The sequence below is a fragment of the Lolium rigidum genome, chromosome 5, assembly GCF_022539505.1.
Source record: "Lolium rigidum isolate FL_2022 chromosome 5, APGP_CSIRO_Lrig_0.1, whole genome shotgun sequence".
Taxonomy (NCBI): Eukaryota; Viridiplantae; Streptophyta; class Magnoliopsida; order Poales; family Poaceae; genus Lolium; species Lolium rigidum.
In genome coordinates this window covers 23196678-23220645 of record NC_061512.1, presented here as the reverse complement: position 1 = coordinate 23220645, position 23968 = coordinate 23196678, and the positions used below count along the sequence as shown (strand labels likewise).

At 43.8% G+C, this 23968-nt stretch overlaps 4 protein-coding genes and 1 long non-coding RNA gene across 5 annotated transcripts; all 5 read right to left on the bottom strand.

Moving 5' to 3' along the window:
- Positions 1–1710: 1710 nt before the first annotated feature.
- On the bottom strand, positions 1711–2889 carry LOC124655722. Its single transcript, XM_047194575.1, has one exon. It carries the CDS (start codon positions 2887–2889, stop codon positions 1711–1713), a length of 1179 nt encoding a protein of 392 aa, XP_047050531.1.
- Positions 2890–5066: 2177 nt separating this feature from the next.
- Positions 5067–6221, bottom strand: LOC124655721. The gene has a single exon (XM_047194574.1). The coding sequence runs from the start codon at positions 6219–6221 to the stop codon at positions 5067–5069; it is 1155 nt and encodes a 384-aa protein (XP_047050530.1).
- A 2993-nt stretch (positions 6222–9214) lies between these two features.
- Positions 9215–10723, bottom strand: LOC124652934. Its single transcript, XR_006987778.1, has 3 exons — positions 10474–10723; positions 10349–10398; positions 9215–9554 (listed from the first exon to the last, which is right to left on the bottom strand). It is a non-coding gene; the product is annotated as an uncharacterized LOC124652934 (long non-coding RNA).
- Positions 10724–10992: 269 nt separating this feature from the next.
- On the bottom strand, positions 10993–17871 carry LOC124652933 (cyclin-T1-5-like). The gene is made up of 6 exons (XM_047191981.1): positions 17402–17871; positions 17220–17301; positions 16307–16441; positions 15974–16152; positions 11320–11465; positions 10993–11243 (listed from the first exon to the last, which is right to left on the bottom strand). Exons 1-6 carry the CDS (start codon positions 17869–17871, stop codon positions 11212–11214), a joined length of 1044 nt encoding a protein of 347 aa, XP_047047937.1. The 3' UTR covers positions 10993–11211.
- A 4685-nt stretch (positions 17872–22556) lies between these two features.
- Positions 22557–23968, bottom strand: LOC124658232. Its single transcript, XM_047196624.1, has one exon. The coding sequence runs from the start codon at positions 23925–23927 to the stop codon at positions 22728–22730; it is 1200 nt and encodes a 399-aa protein (XP_047052580.1). The 5' UTR covers positions 23928–23968; the 3' UTR covers positions 22557–22727.

The window sequence follows — 23968 nt, the reverse complement described above, 5'->3', positions numbered from 1 at the left end:
TATTGGTACCTCTAGAGAAGATCTCGTAAAACATATGTGTACATGAATCCAGCATCACTCATATCTTCATCGCCATTTCATGAAAAGATCTGGGTTGCCAAATAAATGAAGACCATACCACCAGTGGCAATCACGTTCTCATACTCTCATTAGAGAGGAGGCAATCACGTTGATACTCTTCATCTTCTATGATAAAGAACAAATCAACCAACTGAATTGGTTTTGAACCAGACTAAGCCCAAGTTAGCGGAGATGTCGAACTCAAGATCTTAATGCAAAAAAAAAACTTTGTGTTCCTGAGCCAGTCTATCGCTCGATTTCTTTCTATCTCAATTCAATTGAAGCATTGCGCCACAATGGCCTGATTGCTTTGCCTATATCCACATCGCCCGGTCTCGCTACCCTTGCACCATTTTCTTGAGGTTTTGGCCATCCATGGCAGATATTTACCCATCTCAATCGAGATATAAGAACTAGAAGTAAATGATTTTGAGAGTTCAAGGTTCATTTTGAACCAAACGGAAGTTCTAGGATCAAAAGTGAACTTTCAATAAAATTAAGGGACCAAAAGTGAACTTTCTACTAAGACGAGTCTATAACAGAATAAATATGAGTTCATACGAAACCACACATATGTTACACTCCACTATGAAATAGACACGAAAGTTCAGTAGTCATAAATTTTATGAATAGGTTGTACAAATTAACGGATCGCGTGGATGCACGGAGTGACAGGAAAATGACGTAGTGGGGGTTGCTATTTAGATATAGAAGATATAGGAGCAGTTTAATCCTATTTCTTCTAGTTTCGTGTGATAAAAACCCATTTGGACATGTGAACTATAATCCTATTCGAATTTAACTTTAGCACTAGATGACCCTCATTAGACGAAATAGACACAAAAGTTCAGAGTAATGTTGTCATCCTTGCAGCCAATGTTCTCATAGTAAGTTTCTAGGTAATTTACAAGCGAAATACAATAAGCCGAACCGCAGTACACATTATAGAGCTGTCAAGTGTGAAAATAAAAAAAAGTGATATATATATTTACACAAGAAAAAGGCGATACATCACAGATAAAAAGTAGTAGACTAGTTCCGTCGTTTGGTTGTATGAATAGGTTGTACAAATTAACGGATGACGTGGACACACAGAACGATAGAAAATTGAGGTAGTGGAGGGTTGCTATTTAGATATATAGAGGATATAAGAGCAATTTACTCCAATTTCTTCCAGTTTCGCGTGATAAAAACCCATTTGGACATGTGAACTATAATCCCATTCGAATTTGATTTTGGCACTGGAGGACCCTCGTTAGAAATAGACACGAAAATTCAGAGTAATGTTGGCATATATGAGGAATTTAGTCATATTTCTTCCAGTTTCGTGTGATAAAAAACCATTTGGGCATGTGAACTATAATCCTATTCAAATTTAAATTTTGGCACTAGAAGATCCTCCTTAGAATACACAGGAAAATTCAGAGTAATGTTGCCATTCTTGCAGCCAATGTTTTCATAGTAAGTTTGTAGGCAATAAGCAAGCCAAATACAATAAGTCGATCTCAGTATAAAAGCTGTGAAGTGCGAAAATAAAAAATGTGATAAATTCACCCAAAAAAACGGTGATACATCATTGATAAGAGTAGACACATACTCGAAAAATACTCCGTATACAGAGAATAGAAATCTGAATTTTGATCCAACACATCAGAAACTTTTCATGGCTCCCAGACAAGACCTCAAATCCGGCATGTATGGGCACTCGTACTTGTCACAACGGGCATCGCATACTTTGGACGTCATCCCTGTCTCGAGGTTCACCATGAAAAGGCCCTGGCCTGCAGTCAAGAACAAGGAGCCGCTCTGGTCGCACAATGCTGCAATAGAGGGCGACCACCATGGTGCGAAAGGATCGGGCATCAGATATACCGTCTTGTGAAGCGCCCACGACTTGCCGGCGGTGCCGTCGTCTTGGAAATTCCAGATGGAGATGACGGATTTGTCTAGAAGAACCAAGGAGAGACACCCCTGATGAGCTGAACTGGACAGGCGAAGTGGCTTTGTGTTGTGGCGGTTTATGCCTGCCTGCAGCGGAAGGTCGACTCGGCGCATCGACACCTCGGTCTGGCCGAGACGCACGGCCAGTGCGTGCACCGTGTACGGGTGGGCACGGGTTTCACATATCCAGTGGACGGCGCCATGGTGGACGACGGCAGGGGAGCCGAAGAGGACCACCAGGTTATCAGGCGGTTGGGCTGTGAGGGCCGCGCCCCACTGTCCGGTTCGGGAGGAGAAGACGCGCAGGAGGATCTTCCCTGTCCAGTTCATCTCCACCGCTGCAACCAGGCGGAACGACGAGCCATCGGCGTCGAGAAAGACGAGGCTCTCGCGGAACAGTGTGGTACTGGTAGGGAGAGGGGGGAGAAAGGTGGAGGTCCCGGCCATGGGGTCGCAGACGCAGATCCTGATGGGTTCGCCGGAGCTGCCCTTTGCACGGCCAAGGGCAAGCCTGCCGGCGCCTGACGCGACGACGGCGTTGAACCGGCTGAGGCCGGCCGCGTTCGGCAAGAACTGTGACATGTGGAGCTCGGTGGTTGCCTGCGGCTGAGAGGAGTGGAGGAGGAGGAAGCGCGTGGGACGGCGGAGGTAGCGGCGGCGATGGGCCCGCTTTTGGGAAGTGTCCCGGAAGAAGAATCCAAGGAGGGATGAGGAGCCGACACGGTGGCGGGAGAGGAAGGACGGCTCTAGGATGAGGCGGCGCCATGCTTTGCAGGTGGCCGCGCAGCGGACGACGGCAACAACGCCGCCCACGCGGGACAAGATCTCCATGAAGATGTCCGCCGGGAGATGTGGCAGCCGCGGAGGCGCATCTGCCGGCTCAGCCATGCACCGACGACCAGCAAGAAGCGAACCTAGGTCGGTTTAGAACACTAATTTGGTTTGAGAGAGATCAGATAACAACAAGTTTGGTCCAAGTTATTACACCCCTCAACCCTCCAAACCGTTTAGGTTTAGGAGACAACTCTGGTTTGACTTTATTTTGTCCCCCACGTGAGCTAGAGAATACATATATATGGGCCCGCTCATATTCTTTCCATCTCTTCTCACTCCTATGAACAAAAGAGGATGAGTTCGGACACAGTTCTACCCTAGGGTTCACGTTTGAACCCAATCTTTTGCGGGTCGGTCCTAAACCACTATGGGTAACAAAGTCTAGCTCTAAACGACGAAGAGTAGACCTAGCTCAGTTAGAACAGCGGGGGAGAGATAGTTAATCTTTACTGCCCATACTCAAAACCGGAGGGGGTATTAATTTTGAAGCATTGGTGATTTCCGTCGATCAGAATTAGTTTCTATGTTGACATTGTTCCTCGTGTGGTGTGCATGTCATGTTCGTTCAGGTCCACAAAAAAAGAGTAGGACTCAGAGGGAGGGAGGGAGGGAGAGAGAGAGAGATGTAGAAAGGCTCTAATGCATGATGTATTACTCTCGTGCATATGCACACATATATATAGGTACAATATGGGGCCACCACGTTCTCAAGTATACAAAGAAGGAGGGGGCCATAAGGAAAGAAATACACCACAAAATATCTCCTCAACACCCCCCGTAGTCGAAGCGTCGCCAGAGCCAACGCAAAGACTGGATCGAAACTCCTCAAAAGCCGTCGTAGGGAGACCCTTGGTCATGATGTCCGCGAACTGCTGAGAGGTAGGAACGTGAAGAACACGTATAGTCTGAGAGCAACCTGTTCGCGAACTTATGCTTGAAGACCCACTTCCCGGTGATGACATTGGCCTGAGGTGGGCGCGGAACAAGCTGCCACGTCTTGTTGTGCTGCAACGCGTCGAACTCATCCTGCATGGCGGTGAGCCACAAGGGGTCGCGGAGAGCCACCCGAGCGGAGGCGGGCAGCGGAGCCTCCTGCCCAGAGGTCGAGGCAGTACAGACGTACTCGTCTGTAGGATACCGCGTCGCTGGCCGATGGACGCCAGTGCGGGCGCGCGTCACGGGGCTAGCAGGTGGCAATGGTGGCGGTGAGGACGGGCCAGCCGACGGGGCGTCACCCGAGGTACCACTCGAGGGTGACGCCGTCGACGAAGAAGACGGCGAGGCGGAGCCCAAGGCGACGCTCGAGGATGACGAGGCGGGGCTCGAGGGCGGCGTAGGAGCAGCGCCCAAGCCAGGGCCCGTTCGGGCCAAGGAGGAGGTGCCCGAGGCAGCGCTGGAGGGCGTCGAGGCGATGCCCGAGCTAGGGCTCGAGGGCACCGCGGGGCCGGACCAAGTGCGGCAGCGGGCGGAGGCCGCCGCGTGGAGTCGCTCGGAGACGAGGACGGAGTCACCACCTGTTCCTGTGCAAATGGAAAACAGTTCTCATCAAAGTAAACATGCCGGGACGTGAGCACCCGATGCGACACAGGATCATAGCACCGATAGCCTTTAGTGTTAGCCGGGTAACCGAGGAAGACACAAGAGATGGAACGCGGAGCTGAGTTTGTGAGGTGCGGTGGCGATGGTGTTGGGGTAACAACGACACCCGAAAATCCGAAGGCCGTCGTAGGATGGTGGAGAACCATAGAGGAGATGGTGGGGCGCATAGTTCCATCGGGTACGGCATGAGCGAAGGGTAATGAGGAGGGTGGCGGTGGCTAAGGCGTCGGACCAAAAGGCGGGAGGAACATGGGCGTGAAAGAGAAAGGTGTGGACGCAGTCATTAAGGATGCGGAGATTGTGCCTAATTATCCAACAAATTTATCTTCTTGCTTTTTTTAAAAAAAGTACTTTCTTGCTTGTCAAACACTCTTATAGAGTAACAAGGTGAAATTGAACATGTAAGTTTAATATCATTAGAACAAAAGTCGATGCATTCAATATCGCTCACACGTCACACGCGATCCTTCCTAGTTCCTAGTCATAGATAAGAGTAGACACATATACTCGTAAAATTACGCCACTGAACACGCCTAATATGAAAAAAAAATGAAACTGAACACTCCTCTCTTAATAGTAGGTATTGTACTTACTATGTATAGGAATAGAAATCTGAATTTTGGTCCAACACATCAGAAACTTTTCATGGCTCCCAGGCAAGACCTCAAATCCGGCATGTATGGGCACTGGTACTTGTCGCAAAAGGCATCGCATACTTTGGACATCATCCCTGTCTCGAGGTTCACCATGAAAAGACCACCGTCTGCATGAGTCAAGAACAAGGAGCCGCTCTGGTCGCACAATGCTGCAACAGAGGGCCTCCAAAGTGCAAAAGCGTCGGACATGAGATATACCGTCTTGTGAAGCGCCCACGACTTGCCGCCGGTGCCGTCGTCTTGGAAATTCCAGATGGAGATGACAGGTTTATCCACAGAAACCAAAGAGAGACACCCCAGAGCTGAACTGTACAGGCGAAGTGCCCGCCATGCGTTGTGGCGGTTTATGCCTGCATGCAGCGGAAGGTCAATTCGGCGCGCCGACGCCTCGGTCTGGCCGAGGCGCACGGCCAGCACTGCGTCCACCGCGAACAGACGTTTGCGACATATCCAGTGGATGTCGCCATGGTGGACGACGGCAGGGAAGCAGAGGTCGACCGCCATGTTGTCAGGCAGTTGGGCTGTCACCGCCATGCCCCACTGTCCTGTTTGGGAGGAGAAGACGCGCAGGAGGATCTCGTCTGGTGCGTGTGCGTCTGGATATCTTTTCGTCAATGCAAGCAAGCGGAAAGAGGAGCCATCGGTGTCCAGAAATTCTAGGCTCTCGAGGTCGAGGAACGGTATGTGAGGGAGAGGGGGGAGAAAGGTGGAGGTCCCGGCCATGGGATTGCAGACACAGATCCTGATGGAGTCGCAGGAGTAGCCCTTGACACGGCGGAGCGCAAGAAGCCCATGTCCGCCTGACGCGACAACGTCGAATCCGCCGAGGCCGGCCGCGTTCGGCAAGAAGTGGGACAGCTGGAAGACGGAATGAGGGCGGCCGATGCGGAGGAATCGCGTGGGACGGCCGAGGTACCGGCGGCGACGGGGTCGCTTTGGAGAAGTGTCCCGGAAGAAGAATCCGAGGAGGGGTGAGGGGAAGGACGGCTCTAGGATGAGGCGGCGCCATGCTTTGCAGGTGGCCGCACAGCGGACGACGGCGACGGCGTCGCCCACGCGGGACAAGATCTCCATGAAGATGTCCGCCGGGAGATGTGGCAGCCGCGGAGGCGCATCCGCCGGCTCAGCCATGCACCGACGACCAGCAAGAAGCGAGCCTAGCTCGGTTTAGAACACTAATTTGGTTTGAGAGAGATCAGATTACAACAAGTTTGGTCCAAGTTATTACACCCCTCAACCCTCCAAACCGTTTAGGTTTAGGAGACAACTCCTTATTAACTGGTTTTGACTTTGTTTTGTCCCCCACGTCAGCTAGAGAATACATATGGGCCCGCACGTCATATTATTTCCATCTCTTCTCACTCCTATCATTCAAGGTTTAAAATAGCATGATATTTCTCCGCTAATAGCGCACTATAGCATATCTAAAGTATCCACGCTAAATTTTAATAATTTTGCTCGTGGTGGCGCTATTTGCGAAATAGCATGCTATATCGCCCTAAAACTTCATAGTGTTAGCGCGCTATTTTTTTTCAGGCAAGTTGCTTTCATTTTTCGTGGTGATCGATGAACTGCAATCTGTTGGTTCCACTTTTAAATCAGAAGATAATATCGCTAATGCTAATAATTTTTAATAAATAATTTATACTATGTTGTTGCCTTGTGAAATGTTGATGTTAGCCTTCTAAAATACTTGAGATCTATTTTTATATGTGGTTATGTATGTATGATCTTTTGAACTATATATCCATTCATTCTAGTAAAATTATTTATTTTTAGCCTATATTTAGTATTATTTATGCTACTTAAAATATACCACGCTATTAGCACGATATAGTGTTTATAGTGTTTGAACGAGCCGCTATTTTAAACCTTTCCTATCAACAAAAGAGGGTGAGTTCAGACACAGTTCTACCCTAGGGTTCACGTTTGAACCTAATCTTTTGCGGGTCGGCCCTAAACCACTATCGGTAATAAAGTCTAGCACCAAACGACGAAGAGTAGACCTAGCTCAGTTAGAACAACCGGGGAGAGTTATTTAATCTTTACCGCCCATACTCAAAACCGGAGGGAGTATTGATTTTGAAGCATTGGTGATTTCCGTCGATCGGAATTATTTTCTATGTTGACATTGTTCCGCGTGTGGTGTGCATGTCATGTTCGTTCGAGTCTACAAAAATGAGTTGGACTCAGATACCGCTTGAGAGAGAGAGAGAGAGGGAGGGAGGGAGGGAGAGAGAGGTGGTTGGTCCATGTGTTGTGCCATCGGAGAAGTGAAATTTTTTGGAGCATCTTAAAAATCATTTGTATATTAATCATGGTAGTCCATCAAATGTCAAGTTTTATTGAGTTTCCCTAAAACTACGGATTTTCTTGATGTAATTAAAACTTACAAATTCATCTTGCATCTTCCGTACCAACTTCATTTTAATAGTTATGAGATTCGAGATGGGCAATCAAGGACATCATTAAGCGGTTTTATAGAGTAGAAAGCTTAGAGAGAGAGAGAGGGAGGAGAGAGACAATGAAGGGAGATTCCAACGAAATTTGTGATCGGACCTTACACTTCACCTACAAGGTGCTTTGTCGGCTGAGGAAATAGGTTCGTTACATGTTTTTAATTTCATGAAAAAATATGAATTTCTTAATGCAATAGTAAAACTCAAAATTTTCATCTTGCATCAAATTCATCTGTGTGGCCACGGTAATGCGTGGAAATATATGCAAGGAAGCAGATGAAGGAGCTGGGATAAACCAGCACCGCCACCTCCCTTTGATAGCAAAGAGATTACACAGGAGACAATTAATGAGATCCTTAAGAAATTCTCTAGAGTAGAATCATACAATCCAGCATCCCCCTATTAGCACTATAAGTACGATGCCATACTTATAATTTACATAGGTGTGCATCCTAATGATTTATGATGCAAAATTAAAACTAGAAATATTTTGATGCAATACTAAAACTCAAAAATAATCTCTTGCATCTGATTAATCCTTGTGGGAATAGATAAGGAGGTGAAGAAAGAAGGTGGGATGAACCACCCCTACCAATTTCTAATTTAATACGCCCTCCGTCCCGAAAACCACACCTACCAACTCATTATTTGGCTCATCGGGGAGGGTTCCTCCCAACTTCACGACTGATGAAATGGGACGATAATATGGTTCAGTGATAACTCATTCAAAACGTCACCAATAGGACTATAACGGACGCTTCACCCACAGTCAGAACATATCTACAGGCTACCACCCCTTTAGGTGCTACCGTGCTACCGTTAAAAAAACGTATTTTATACGTGTCAAAAAATTATACGAAAAATTGTGAGTGCTCATGAAGCATGTCCCTACAACATCCCAAAATTTCATATCCAAAAACGACATGGACACTGAGAAACAAAAAAGAGAAAATCAACCCAAAATAGTGCTATCTAGTGTCACAAAAAGACAAATCAGAAAATGACCTGTCACAAAAAGACAAATCAGAAAATGACACTATTCATGCTGATTTTCTCTTTTTTATTTCTCAGTGTCCATATCGATTTTGGATATAAAATTTTGGGGTGTTGTAGGGACATGCTTCATGAGTACTCACATTTTTTCGTATAATTTTTTGACCCGATTTTGGATATGAAATTTTGGGGTGTTGTAGGGACATGCTTCATGAGTACTCACATTTTTTCATATAATTTTTTGACACGTATAAAATACGTTTTTTTGAACGGTAGCATGGTGGCATGCAAAGAGGTGAGGTGGTAGCATATCTTCTCCCACACTGACTACCGAATACCACGCGCCACAACTGACCTCATAGGCCGGCACGACAGTGAGAGACTACGCAGTGCGCATAGAGCGTACTATGACTGCATGACGGGGTATCAGTCCAGTAAAACAGAGAACCGTGTACATTAGTCAAAGTTTACTAGACTTTTCTAACAACACCTGACTTTTCCGGCATGAATGAAGAACCAAATTCATCCGTACTGTTCCAACACATCAATCTGTACGTTAGTCCAAAGCTCCTTTGCATCTGCCTGTAACTCCACAGGCCACAAATCACATCTTGCAGGTAAGAAAACTTAACAACTATACAGGTCACACCATAACTGGATTTCCTGACAAAATGGTGTGAACATCCTCAGAAGGAAAAGTAATAACATGTTGGGAAAATTATCTTGGCAATATATTCAGTGACTTTAGTACAAATATTTCATGCGTTCGGAGATGGTTTTCGTGCGGAGTAGCAGTTTCTCGCCATCACACAGATTGTTAGCATCATATCGCTGGTCCTAATAAAGAGTGAGCTTCCGTACTTCACTCTGGAACTGCAGCAGAGACAGCAGGCCACTCCACGCCTCCTGTTAAAAGAATAAAACTGGTGTGACAGTTCCAATCTTTTCGGTTGTCTCAAAATGATGCAACTCGATAAATCATCATTCCTCTGCGCTTCCTTATCTGGGTGCCCTGTTTTTGACCAAAAGAAGAGTGCAGTCAGAAAATGATGGGAAAAAGGTATATATTGTACACAAATACATAATTGCATGTTCTTCGTTCTATGAATAGAAAGCAAAATCAGGAATAAAAAGGTCCTCGGCTGGTTGTATGCATGTAGATAATCTTAGTTTTTAGTAGTTCTTGATAAGATTACTTTGTGATGACTCCTTTGTGACCAGAAACAGGAAAGTAATGTGGGTGTAATTTGATGTGTTTTCAATTGTATGCACAGGAATGGATCTGAACTATCGGTTGGGTGAGTTTGACCTGAATTGAATTGTGCATTTGGAGCGTGCGTACAGGAGGTAGTCAGAATGAAATATGACAATGGGTTCTAGCTGCAAGTTTTAATGCTGCTGCTCCTACAAGCAACACTACCATTGGCACAGGGGTTCGGACTGGCAAACAGAGTCCCGTCAGAAAAGGATATAGCTACTGATAGTGGATAAATAGGAAAAGCTAAAACCAAGTCACGGAATAACCACATGCAAAATCGAAGATTATGAAACTATGTTATGCATGTATAAAGCTCGAACAGTAGCATTTTCCCATCGCAAAAGTAAACTATGCATGTACATGATGGGCTTGGCACCGATTCAAGGTAGAACATTCAGGCTTGTGTCGATAATCAGGATGTATCTTCTTATGTTTTGCTTTCACCTCCTAAACTAGGACCATTGGCGCCATGAGGTTGTTTGAGCTGGAAACTGTAAGACGATGTGGTTTGGCTTTGTTTCAATGAATGGCTGAGATAAGGCAGTTACCTGCAAGCCGACTGTAGGCTGCGAGGTCCCTCGCTCAGAACTAAATCATCCTGCAGCACTCACTACATGAGCTCATAGGGCAAGATGAAGAGAAAGAGACAGGTTAAACAGATCGTCAACTTCACCTTGGCATGCTTCCAACAGCGCGCGGATGGAGCCGATGCTGATATGATGAAGTGGAGGCACTTCACAGTAATCTGCTTGGGGGAATTGAACTGGAGACGTGGCATCAAAAAAGGGAGAGGATCACCAAGGCCTTGGGACTGCCTCCAGGGTAAGCTGAGTCCGCGTTGTCAATATGGTTGCCCTGGCCTCCTCTTGAGTTGCCACTGTCCTAATCCTCACACAGGTGCATATCTGCAAGACAAGATGACGAACAGCAAAAACTACATGAAAAAAAAACCAACCGGCTGACCTCCTCAAGCAGTTCAGCCGAAGTGGTGCGCCTGCTGTCATGCGTCCTTCTCTGGCGAGCGTGGTAAATGAATCAGGGAAGCAGGAAGCAAGCAACTGAGGACATGCTCACGCTCATGGAAGGTGGCCATACCCAACCATACAAACTTAACTAAAAGAGTTCGGGTCCTAAAGGAACAAAAAAAAAACTTACATGCCTCCAGAACATGCAGCACACTTTCCCAAAAAAAAGAATAAGTGATAAAAACTTTGGATAGAACTTTTATCCTTTTGGTACATGGCAACACTCTTTGATTGTAGAATATAAATGAAAAAGAACGAGTATATTCTCAAACTACTAATGATATCCAGAAGTTCGAGACGTATTGCCCACATGTCAAGGTATACATATTTGTAACAATGGTCACAAAACCATGTGTTTGTATACAGAAACAAACATACGGAATCTCCTAAAGTAGCTCCTTCAACTGCTGGACAACATCTGCAATTGCAACAGATAGTGTTGTCAACCCTAAGATAAAATATGCTCACACTGCAGGTAAAGAGCACCAAGTTACCTTGGACAATGGGTGGTGCCGTTTTGAACTCATGCCAGAAATTTTGGTGAAAGGTAATGTCATAGCGGAGGAACTTTCCAGCAAGGAATGCGGCTCCAGCAGCAATATGATGAGGTTTGAACTGAAGCCAGAGAGAACTCCGAAGCCTGCATTATTAAAATAATTAAGAATAATAGTTGGATAACACTAACATAAATGAACACTGAAGAGTTGGACAAACCATCAATTAGTGGAACTGTGTCCATGAAAAATAGACATTTCTTTTAGACACAAGTCATATCAACAAGAGATGTCAAGGTCCAACACTATAGCAACAGATTAAACAAAAACAAATAAGCCATATGACATTGTCCTTACCACTAATAGATGCTTCAGGTGATAATATTATCGAAGAACCATCTGCGGAATTTCCTTATTGCTAAACTCTAGCAATTAGACATGCCTCTTGTGATGCATACAACAATTCTTTGACCAAATAATGCTCCAGCGGCATATGCCAAGGTTTGCAATGCACAGAACGGAGAAGATAGTATGCCCCAGCAATACTGTACTTGTTATTGTTTACTAACCAAATCTCAAATTTGTTGTTTTACCGACTCTAATATCATGAGCGAGATTTTAAATTAGCATGCAGTCAGTGCTTGCATATATGACTGTCTTTGCTAAAGATGGAGCTAAACTTGTCAAGGACCATATTACATGAATATACCATTGTGATTGTTAGCGAGGTACTGTCTTTTGTAAGACAAAAGGATGCCTGGAAAGGAACTTAGTCTGATACTACCTCCGTTCCAAAAAAAAAAAGTGTCGCAACTTTGTCTAGATACGGACGTATCTACACGTATTTCAGTGTGTAGATACATCCTTATCTAGGCAAAGCTGCGACATTTATTTTAGAACAGAGGGAGTAATTCTCTACACAAAAACTCCGAGGGTTTTTAACTCATGATGAACTAGCATAGCATGAACACTTTGAAGCCTAAATAGAAATGTAGAAGCATAAGGAAATGTGTATGAACCAAAAATGTATTGAACAACAAAGAAGAACAGCTGCTTGATCACCAATGTAACAATTATGTCTGTTATAATTACAAAACTTGAATGTAAGGTCAGATTTGCAAAATACTCCCTCCATTCACTATTATAAGATGTTTTAGATATTTCAATGTGGACTAGATACGGACCAAAATGAGTGAGCCCACACTTAAACATATCTTGATATGAAATTTTGAAAAAACCTAAAATAATAGTGAACGGAAGGGAATATACAATATTACACAACTTGACAGTGATAAAAAAAATGGATAAGCCATGAGGACCAATACTTCATTTTGTTAAATTGGATTGTGTTGTCACAGTATGGCCATCAGAAAAAGAAGTGCTACGAATTAGAAAAACATTACAAGCTTAAAGCATTGCGCATCATTCAGGGTTCAATAGTTACACTGAAGCATTGAGCCTGTATTCAGTGACGTGAATCTGTATTGAGCTTAAAGTGTAACTTCAGTTCAAATTAAAAGGATATGATTTACGACAAAGATTGAGCCTGTATTCAGTGACGTGAATCTGTAGCTTGGGTTGTGGACAACTAGAATACATTTGGTAGGTGCATAGCCTTTCCTCCACTCACCATTTTTATTTTTTGCGAACTATAAATCAATCAATAACTTCACTACATGATGAGGTTAAATATACTTTATGAAAATGGCACCAATCCACACGAAAATTCTAACATTGTACCGCAACATAATCCAACAGAAACCTTACTGAATCTGACAAATCATCCTGGCCATACATGTGCATGCATACTTGAATAGAAACCAAATAAATCATAAATTCTCGGTGATGCTTAATGTTGTTCAACATCTCAAACTCTTAGGTCACAGGTATGTACTTGAACTACAAGAAAACATATATATAGCCAACAATGAAGAATTGAAGATTCGCCTACAAATGAAAAGGGTCCTAGCACGACCACATTAACAATCTCTCAATATTATTAGCATATAGAATTTTCATTCCCACATGGCACAGAAAGCCCATAGTAATATTACCAGGTACTCCTGCTCATTACAATTTTTTATCGGTGTTGGAAGTCCAGCTGAACAGTTTTTATGTTTGACCATGTTAAACTTTTAGAATGGAAACGCAGAAGTATATTTGCCCCAACAATTCTTTCAGAATGATGTACCTTCTGAACTTGTAAAGATATATGTCAGACAGATAATATATACTCCCTCCGTTCATAAAAAAGCTTCCTAACTTTGTCTAGATACAGAAGTATATAGACATGTTTTAGCCATATATTCATCCATATCTAGAAAAAGTTGCGAAGCTTTTTTAGGAACGGAGGGAGTACAGAAGTTACATCCCAGAGCCAATGAAATATCAAGAGGTAAAAAAGAGCTACTTCAGTAAGTATTACAATTTACAAAGATCATCAAATAAACAATATTTTTTAACCGCAAAATGGTCAGAGGAGCACTCACACCTATTATTAGAAGAGATTGTAGATGGAAGAATGGATAATGATGGAGACATTTCATATAAAATTATTATGTGGTATATAGTAGGTCCCTAAACAAAAAAAAATATGATTCTCAAAACAATGAAACATTGGCATTTGTGCCAGCAAAAACGGCATTCAGAAGGCAACAGCAATGCAGAGTACATATGGTAGTACTGTATCACTATCACTGCAAGATCATTGCAATATATGTAGAACAACAAACATCCGAGGTTGTGATTACCATCCCAAGTTAGGTGTTACAAGATATTAATCTCATCCATAACGTAATAGGAGAGCAAGCAAATGAAAGATCAACATCTTCATGACCTTAATGGGGATGGGAGTGGCAGTTTCAGAATTTGTTCACAGCTGAACGAAGTTGGTAAATCTAACAACTGGATCAGAATCCCTCTGTCCAAATAGGCTAATAGACAGAAAAATATTTATTCAGGACTGCAGAACAGAAATAGTCATTTCTACAGATTGTTTATCAAACTTAAAGTTTGCATCATATGATCTCAGTAGCATAGTATTCTTGTGATTTTTTTTTTTTGCATGTTCACAACACCTGACATGCCTCTTCAGCACTGTGTTCACAACTGTACAGTGGAATTGGAATTCCAAGTCTTGTGATGGTGCTCTCACACTTTCCACACTTTTGGAATGGCATATATGCCATTCACTTACTTATAAAGTAAAGACTTGGACCTTCTACCAATAGCATCGTGTCAATCCAGCCATATGAAGGTACCATTAACAATTTTCTCTTCAGAATTACTACAGATTTAGGCTTAATGCACTCCAGTCTCCATCCAAATTTACAAACAACAAATTAACAAAGTCCTGTGCATAGATGCCTTTCATATCCCCAGAGCAGCAAGGTTATTTGCTAATATTTACTCATGTTTGTGCAATTCTTAACTGATGTTTTTGCAAATTACTCAGAACTACATTATCCACATCAAGTAGCCAAGTAGGTTGTCTTCTTTTCTGAAATATGCGAATGTTCATCCACAAAATGCTTCCTCGATACTTTTTTTTAATATGGAAGACCTTTCTTTAAGTGTATTAGTTATGCAAACAATATTGTAAATGGTATGTAAGAAAATGCAGGCAATTCATATTGTCAGTTTGTCACTGTATTCGAGTACCTCCATACACAAAATGGAGAATCGCCTTTTGTTAGTTTTAGAAAAGTTGCATATACATAAAGACAGAACCAACAACCCACATACAAAATTGAGCTCATATTTTTCTTTGAAGTATAGCGAAAGAGAAAGTAAAAATAAACATGCACAAGTTGCAGGACGAATCTTTATATAGTTTTGGGAACTTCAGTCAACAACAATTACATCAAGTTGACATTGACAACAACATAGCAAACTACGAGTGATAGTCCATACAGTACTTTGAGTTAAGCCGTGGATGACATCCATGGGCACTAATTGTGTGGCAGATGGGGAGAGTACAAGAAACTACACTACAACTAATCCTAATCCCTAATTATTTAGGTCAAACAAATTCAACAAGTGTTGCCCTTGCGCCATTCAGATCCAGTTAGTGTGCCTCGGCAGAAGATCAGTTGACCAATACACAATGCTTCCAAATGAGGTTATTTCATAGTGAAATGTACATGGTATCTTCATTCCAGTCTTGGTAACTATATGCCCATAAACACATTGGCTGACAAGCATTTACCTTGATAAAAACTGGTGGAAAAAAAAAGGTTGAATACAGGCCTGTAAACCTAACTGGTAGCGGGAATCGAACCCGCATCGTTAGCTTGCAACCTCCCTTTAAACTCTCATTTGTGCAGCTGTTTTTGTTTTGTTTTGTTTTTTGTCCATTTGCCAGATTGTAAGAAGTATTGATGAACTGTACCACTATAATCCACATATGATAACACACAGAGCAATCTACAAGTTTGAAAGAACAACATCTAAAGCGCCAGGCGCCAGCCTCAGTCCAACATTAATAAAAGCCAAAATCCAAAAACTACACATGGTAATTTGACATTGCTTGTGCCCACAAGAACATGAATGGAGTACAATATACCTAGAACTTTGATAATTATAAGAATTGAGGAAATTAATCATGTCAGTAAATAATGATCAATTAATGTGTTCAGCAGTAGAAAATACTTACCCTTCATTAATGAGACTCCAAGCCACATCATATAGAGTGGAATGTGAAAGTCCTAGTTTGCTTAAAGCGGATGAAAGTGAAGCATATGGATGGGCCACTTCAAGTTCAAAATCAAGTGTTGTAAGTATCATTTGCTCCGCCTGTATTACACTTTCTCGGTAAAGCTGAAACCAGTTTTGCTGCATACAAAAAATACCAACAACCGGTGGTTCATTAGCACATAGCACTACAGTTCTGAACAATTTAGTTCAAAAAATAAGAACACTGAAGTCAACATAGCCTTAAATAAACTAAACACGGTATAGTGAGAAAGTATCCGTTGTGTCTACTTACGCCACGCATCATGTAAGGAAGTAGATTGAATTCTTGGTTTTGAGAAACTTCACATGAAGCCCTAAGAACAGTATTCAAAAGGCATGTTGATTCCTCTGTCTTTGACGCCAGAAACAATGCCGCAGTCGCAACCAACTGTGCAAATTCGAAGAAGATAATAGTTATGATGGATTTCTCATATCCAATTATGACAAGGAGAAAATAACAATAGATATCCCTTCGTAGGTGAATGTGCCATTCAAGAGATATCTTAGATTCTGGACAATAGATAAAACATTGACCAGTTAACGAACTAAGCAATGCAGAGGCAGTAAAAACTATTCACAAGCCAAGTGATACATAAAATGGTAATAACATTGTGGACTAGTACAGTTGCAATAGGTGAAAATAACAAACATAAATAAGAAAACTATCTACGTTTAAATCCATTAAATTTCTATACTTCCACATGGCAACAAACAAGGGGTGTCTATGCTATTCGTTTCTAGGTAGAGTCACATCATATTGAGTTACCCTAAGGATTATTCAGAAAAGACACTTTGGTGGAGCATGTAATAGAACATCTATGATCATTAGTCAATGGATCAAGATGTTTTTCTTTCTTGTAAGTAGTAAACTGCTATGTCAATCTGCATACTGGAAAAATACAAGATCCTTCCCAATGATCCCTCTGTCCTGATTCAGTTTCACGTGATATAACTAGTACCATCAATTTGAGAAGAATACATGTGACACTAAAATTGTATAGTTAGAAACTTTTTTCTAATAAAAAGTAATGGTATATATGTGAGCCATGTAAATCGATCCCATCGACACACCTACAGACCTAATTCTTCGATTCGGAAGTCCCGCTAGCATTACTACTGGCACAAGACAACAGTTGCAAAAGAAGAAGAGGCCAAACGCTACTAACAAATCTGTCATGGCAGGCGTGCGATCTGCGGAAGAAGAAGCGGTGGCAATACACCGCCGCCGTGGCTACCGTCATCTGCGGCCTGCATCATCGAGCAACAACCAGCACTCCAGGATCAGCAACCGTGGAGACCAGAAGAGATCACCAAAGGAAATAAACAGAGCGGCCGGTTGACTACGCACAGGCCGAGGCGGAAGCCGAGGCAGCGGAGGTAGGCGCAGTAGGAGGCGCGCAGCCGGGCCTCGGATGCCGGGTCGATCCCGTCCTTGCGCGAGGGCGACCGCCGCTCGATCTCGTCCCGCGACAGCAGCGGCGCCGTGGCGTCGCCGTCCACGGGCTGCCTCGTCGGCGCGGGGGCCGCGGCGGGCGGATCGTGCCGGGGCGGCTCGGGCGCGCGGCGAGGCCGCTTCGGCGGCGGCGGGGCGGAGGCCAGGTCCTGTAGGTGGCGGGAGGGCGCGAGCGGGTCGCGGGGGTGGGGGTAGGGGATGGCGGCGGCGTTGGTGTAGGGGTGTGGCTGGGGGTGGGGGTAGGGGTGGTACGGCTCGTCGTCCTCCCGGCGGCGGCGGCGGGGGTGGTGGGGGGGAGGATCGAGGTGGTAGGGCTGAGGTTGGTGCCTGGCGGGGCCGGGGGCGAAGGACTGGGAGAAGGACATGGCGGTGGCGGTGGCGGTGGCGGCGGCGGCGGAGATGGTGTTCGGCGGCGGTGCAGGTGGGAATTTGGATCAGGGGATCCGAGGAAGGTGAAAGGAAGGGGAATTTTGAAGCTCGGCGACAATGGAAAGTTTGACAGAATTACAAACTTTGCCACCGATGACAGTTTTGTGGTATTGATCGGTGGTCCCAGACTCTGCACGTTAACGACGGATATCTATCAGCCAAACAAATGCGACGTGGATTTTTCAAAACCTCCTCTCTATCCATCACTAAGTTTAGATCTTACACAAAAAAAAAGTTTAAATCTTTCAGATCGATTTTGAATCTTTTTTCATCGTTGCAGCTTCTACGCTCCTCGATAATGGTAATTCGTACTATCGGTTCTCCAACGATATCGATAATCCTGGTCGGTTGTTATTCTCTGTCATATTGGTGTTGGTATTTTTGCCGATGTTAATTGACTGCTTGGCACTGTGGCTAAAAGAATTATAGGAGAACCTTCGTTGATATTTATAGGTCTATGATTTGTTATCTATTTTTGGTTGCCTTCAGAAAAGTATAAGATCGTGCCTTCAAAAAAGAAAGAGTCTGAAGTCCTCACAGATTTGCCAGTATCTTTTAGACTTTATTTTGTAACTGTTGAAGACAGTTCGTGTATCTTGACCATGTACTATTTGTTACTATAAACATATGTGGTATTGATTGACATAAAAAAAGTTTAGACTGTACATTCATATTGCGTTTGGATATTTGCATTCAGCACTAGTATTGGACATTGGCAGGCCCGAATATCCCAATTCAGACTTTTTGATAGCTTAGGTATTGAGGTTGTGTGTTCGGGCCAAATATTGAGTATGATAGCCAGCCCGCCCCGAATGAACGAGTCTGCACATAGACATCCTAAGGCATTCGGGTCCGAAGCTTTTTTATTTTTCTACCTCGTTCTATCTTCTCGCGAACGCTCGCGCACGTTACGCCCTCGGTGCCACCGCCTCCATCCTCCTCTTTGGTCATCGACATCTCAACCCTACAAGAGCACCCTTGTGTCGTCCTGCATATCCTTCGTACCTTCTACATGCACTTCACACCACTCCAACCCATCCCCTTCCTCTATTTCTCACCCGCTCGCGGAGCCTTAATTAACTTGGGACGTCTCCTAGAACCTCCCTTCCGGGGAACCTCGACCTCCTCTGATCAACTCCTCCGCACCACCTCGGCATGGGCCCCGGTGAAGGAATTGAAACCCCATGTCCCCAATCGACACCGAGTGCTCACCCTCTCCAACTCTGTTCGTTATCTGTGTCGTGTTGTCTCCGACGTCCACTAACCTCACTAAGGCTACCAAATCGCTCATTTGTGATCTTGTGGTCCTTCAAGAGACCGTTGCACGCCACATCTTCGTGAGTTCTCCATCAATGTATCCGACCAAAGTCATGCTTGATGTCATGCTGATGCAATCCTATTGTAATCATTATTTTGGAAAAAGTTGTCTATAAATATTATATTTGATCTTTATCACCTCTTATGCCATATAATCATTCAAATATATTCAAAAGTTACAAAAGAAATCATTTTCAAGCATTATGATGATTAACTCTCGTACAAATGCAATACATCACTTTCACCATCCAAACATGATGTGGCATTCAACTAAGATATCAATTGTAGGTACCAATATATCTAAACATCCAAACACAAATATTACATGTGGCATTCAACTAAGATATCAATTGTAGGTACCAATATATCTAAACATCCAAACAGAAATATTAACATTGAATCTCAATGCAAATATCTCAGGATATTAATATTTCTCCGAGTGCAATGCCAAGCCTGCAAATACAAATATCCAAATGGAGCCTCGGAGCTTACGTTTTTCTCCAGGCTACATAATTTCGATTTTGATTATGAAAAACTGCACGCTATATAGTACATATTATCAACATGAATAGTACTAATAATTTTATCACCCCATTCTCAACAGGAATAGTACTAATATTTGTTATGTGACAAATTTTTCCCATGTGTTATTTCAAGCCTATATAATATTTAGCGTGATATGCCATCTTAAAAGGAGTCCAGTCCAGCCATTGAGAGCTCGGGCTAGCTAGCCCTTTATTTTGGAAAGTTTGGAAACTCAGTTCTAACACAAAAAAAATTCTAATAAATCTGAGATGTAGTCAACAATGTAGCCTGCAACAATGCAAAAACTCAGGGCAAAATACTTTATTATGTTCTAGGCTGCACAAAATGTAAAAGTAGGAAGTATAATGAACAAATTTCAAAATTTGTCGGATTTTCTCAATTTTGTGTAGCTGAGAAAAGCACACAAAAATGAGATGGGCAGAGGCATGTAAAAAATACTTGAGGGATAGAAAAATGTTCCTAAAATTTAGGTCTTGGTAGTACCGCATGAAAATCAGCCGTGTGTCAAAATCTTAGTTTACATTTTTCTCTCTCCTTGTTCTGGATTTTGTTTCCTTATGTCTCCATTGGTTTTCATGTATAGCCTACGGCGACTTGCTTGAGAAAAAGGTTTTGATGTTAGTGTTGCTGGGGAAAAGCACACATGTAGCAAATGAGTTCAACTTGAGAGGAAATTATTACAAACTCTGCTGCGAGTCCTCCAAACTGCCAAACACAAAACAGCCACACCAACAATATGCATCTTATTTCTCATGGGAACAAGATTAGCTATCCATATAGCCTACCGCGACTTGCTTGAGAAAAAAGCTTTGATGTTGGTGTTGTTGGGGAAAAGCACACATGTAGCAAATGAGTTTAACTTGAGAGGAAATGAGTTGCAAACACTGCTGCGAGTTCTCCAAACTGCCAAACACAAAACAGCCACACCAACAATATGCATCTTAGTTCTCATGGGAACAAGATTAGCTATCCACCAAAAATACTAAGTAAAGCAAGTAGGCCTGGTGAAAGCAACTATGGTCGTACTAACAATACTCCACATAACAAGAGCTGATGAACATTCAAAAAGTAAGTATTCAATAGTTTCACGAGCATGACAAAACCAACAAAAATAGCATTGTGCCAAATCAACCACAACCAGACTTTGATCTTAAGAGACAATTTGGCTTTCCACATATGTTCTTAATTTTTTAAACTTTGGAACACCTGGGCCAGCACCATGTGTCTGTTCCGTACAGGAGATGGAGACCAGGATTAGTCCATCTCCATCAGCAAACAACATACCATAAATCATTGGGTGTCTTAATTCAGATATTTTACAGGCTAAGAAATGGAACCAAATGTAATGCAGTCAGCACATATGGTACAAGGGTAAGTCTATCTCAAATCATATCCTGGTCGAAATTCTCTTCTCCAATGAACAGGATGTGTACATTGTACATTATTATCTAGGTCATCCATCAGATTGGTTTAAAAATATACACACACTGGTTGAATTCATTCCTGCTTCTACAGTCCATTCTTCAACTATTATTTTTGCATAATTCATTTAAAGTTTACAGGACAATACTTGAGAAAGACAATCAGAAGCTAGAGGTAGATTTCATACAAAATGCATTAAAGTTTACTGACCAATTCAAGGTGAATGATGTGGGCACGGTTCTATGTGTGTAACATATAATTAGATGGCAGCAAATATGCAGATTACCAGATAGACCATTTGTCGGCTGTACACAGAATCCAGACATATATTGGAGTTCTACCATTCTATCAGTAATTCAGATATTTTACAGGCTAAGAAATGGAACCAAATGTTATGCAGTCAGCACATATGGTACAGGGCCACAAGGGTAAGTCTATCTCAAACCATATCCTGATCGAAATTCTCTTTTCCAGTGAACAGGATGTGTACATTGCACATTATTATCTAGGTCATCCATCAGATTGGTTTAAAAACATACACTGGTTGAATTCAAGTTTGGCAGTAGAGGCACTGATTAGAAATATACACTAAAACCCAGAGCAATGTTAGTTTTCATAGCAACTTTCTAAGTAATTTAGTAAGCCAAATACAATAAGCAGAAGCTCCAGTAAACAGTTATAAATAAAACAGTATAAATCTGCCACGTGTGACAATAAATATGTGATACATCACAGATAAGATAAACCCATGGTAAAATACATCCAAACAGAACTAAACACTCCTTGAGAAAGACAATCAGAAGCTAAAGGAAAAATTCATACCAAATGCATTAAAGTTTACAGACCAAATTCAAGGTTAAGAGGTGCATGATGTGGGCACACTTCTATGTGATGGCAGCAGATATGTAGTTTACCAGATGGACCATTTATCGGCTGTACACAGAATACTACTCTATGTGATGGCAGCAGATATGTAGTTTACCAGATAGCAGTACTCTATGTGATGGAGTATATTAGAGTACTACTATTCTATCAGCAATTCAGATATTTTATAGGCTAAGAAATGGAACCAAATGTTATGCAGTCAGCACATATGGTACAAGGCTAAGTCTATCTCAAATCATATCCTGATCGAAGTTCTCTTTTCCAGTGAACAGGATTTATTATCTAGGCCATCCATCAGATTGTTTTAAAAACATACACTGGTTGAATTCAAGTTTGGCACTAGAGGACACTGATTACAAATAGACACTAAAAGTCAGAGCAAGGTTAGTTTTCGTAGTAACCTTCGAAGTAATTTAGTAAGCCAAACACTGTAAGCAGAAGCTCCAGTAAACAGTTGTAAATAAAACAGTATAAGTCTGCCATGTGTGACAATAAATATGTGATACATCACAGATAAGATGGACCCATGGTAAAATACATCCAAACAGAACTAAACACTCCATTCCACTTAACAGGAATTAAACCAGGTGATGAGAACAGAAACCTGAACTTTGATCCAACATCAGAAATTTTTCATGGCTCCTAGGCAAGAACTCAAATCCGGCACATATGGGCACAGGTACTTGACACAATGATCATCACCTACTTTTGACACCATCTCTGTCTCGAGGTTGAGCACAAAAAGGCACTCGTCCTCCGCACGCAAGAACAAGGAGCCGCTCTGGTCACACAATGCTTCAATAGAGAGCTCCCGCTCCGCAGTAGGATCATCAAAAATGGTCGATGGCAGCACGGACATCAGATATACCGTCTTGTGGAGCACCCACGAATTGGCACCAGTGGCGCCGTCTTGGAAATTCCAGATGGAGATCACAGGTTCATCCAGAAGAACCAAGGAGAGACACCCCTGAGCTGAACTGGACAAGCGAACCGCCCCTGGCGAGTGGGTCAGGCGGTGCATGCCTGCACGCAGCGGAAGGTCGAAACGGCACACGGACGCCTCCGCCGTCTCGTGGGGGCGCACCGCCAGTGCGTGCACCGCGTTCGGGAGGGCTCGGGTGCCGCATATCCAGTGGACGGCGCCACGGTGGACGACGGCAGGGGAGCTGAGGAAGAGCACCATGTTGTCAGGAAGCTGGGCTGTCACGGCCGTGCCCCACTGCCCAGCTCGGGAGGAGAAGATGCGCATGAGGATGTATGGTGCCGTTGGGTACTCCATCGCCGCAAGCAGGCGGAACGAGGAGGCGTCGGCGTCGAGGAACACGAAGCTCTCCGGGGAGGAATGTGTGGGCGCGAGAGGGGGAAGAAGTGTGGAGGTCCCGGCCATGGGGTCGCAGACCCAGATCTTGGTGGAGCCGTGCCAGCTGGCCGGGGAGCGGCGGAGGGCGAGAAGCCCGCCGGGGCCCGACGCGACGGGGGCGGACCCGCGGAGGTCGGCGGCGTTCGGCAGGAATCGGGACAGGTGGAGCGCGGCGGTTGCCGGCGGCTGAGGGGGGCCGAGGAGGAGGAAGCGCGTGGGGCGGCGGCGGTAGAGGCGGCGGCGGGGCAGCCTCTGGGAGGTGTCCCGGAAGAAGAATCCGAGCAGGGTCGAGGGGCCGGCGCGGCGGTGGGAAAGGAAGGACGGCTCTAGGATGAGGCGGCGCCAGTCTTTGCAGGTGGCCGCGCAGCGGATGATGGCGACGGTGTCGCCCAAGCGAGACAGAATTTCCACGACGGCGTCCGCCGGGAGAGGTGGCGGCGGCTCATCTGCCGGCGCCGCCATGCGCCGACGACAAGGGGAGAACCCAGCTCGGTAAAGATTTA

Excerpts from the sequence above, each read along its gene's own strand:
- LOC124655722 (XM_047194575.1), bottom strand. The coding sequence starts at position 2,889 with ATGGCTGAGCCGGCAGATGCGCCTCCGCGGCTGCCACATCTCCCGGCG.
- LOC124655721 (XM_047194574.1), bottom strand. The coding sequence starts at position 6,221 with ATGGCTGAGCCGGCGGATGCGCCTCCGCGGCTGCCACATCTCCCGGCG.
- LOC124652933 (XM_047191981.1), bottom strand. The coding sequence starts at position 17,871 with ATGTCCTTCTCCCAGTCCTTCGCCCCCGGCCCCGCCAGGCACCAACCT. Across the intron at positions 16,442-17,219 it reads ACGCCTGCCATGACAGATTT|TTGGTTGCGACTGCGGCATT; the intron begins GTTAGTAGCGTT and ends GAATTTGCACAG. Across the intron at positions 11,466-15,973 it reads TGGAGTCTCATTAATGAAGG|GCTTCGGAGTTCTCTCTGGC; the intron begins GTAAGTATTTTC and ends TTAATAATGCAG.
- LOC124658232 (XM_047196624.1), bottom strand. The coding sequence starts at position 23,927 with ATGGCGGCGCCGGCAGATGAGCCGCCGCCACCTCTCCCGGCGGACGCC.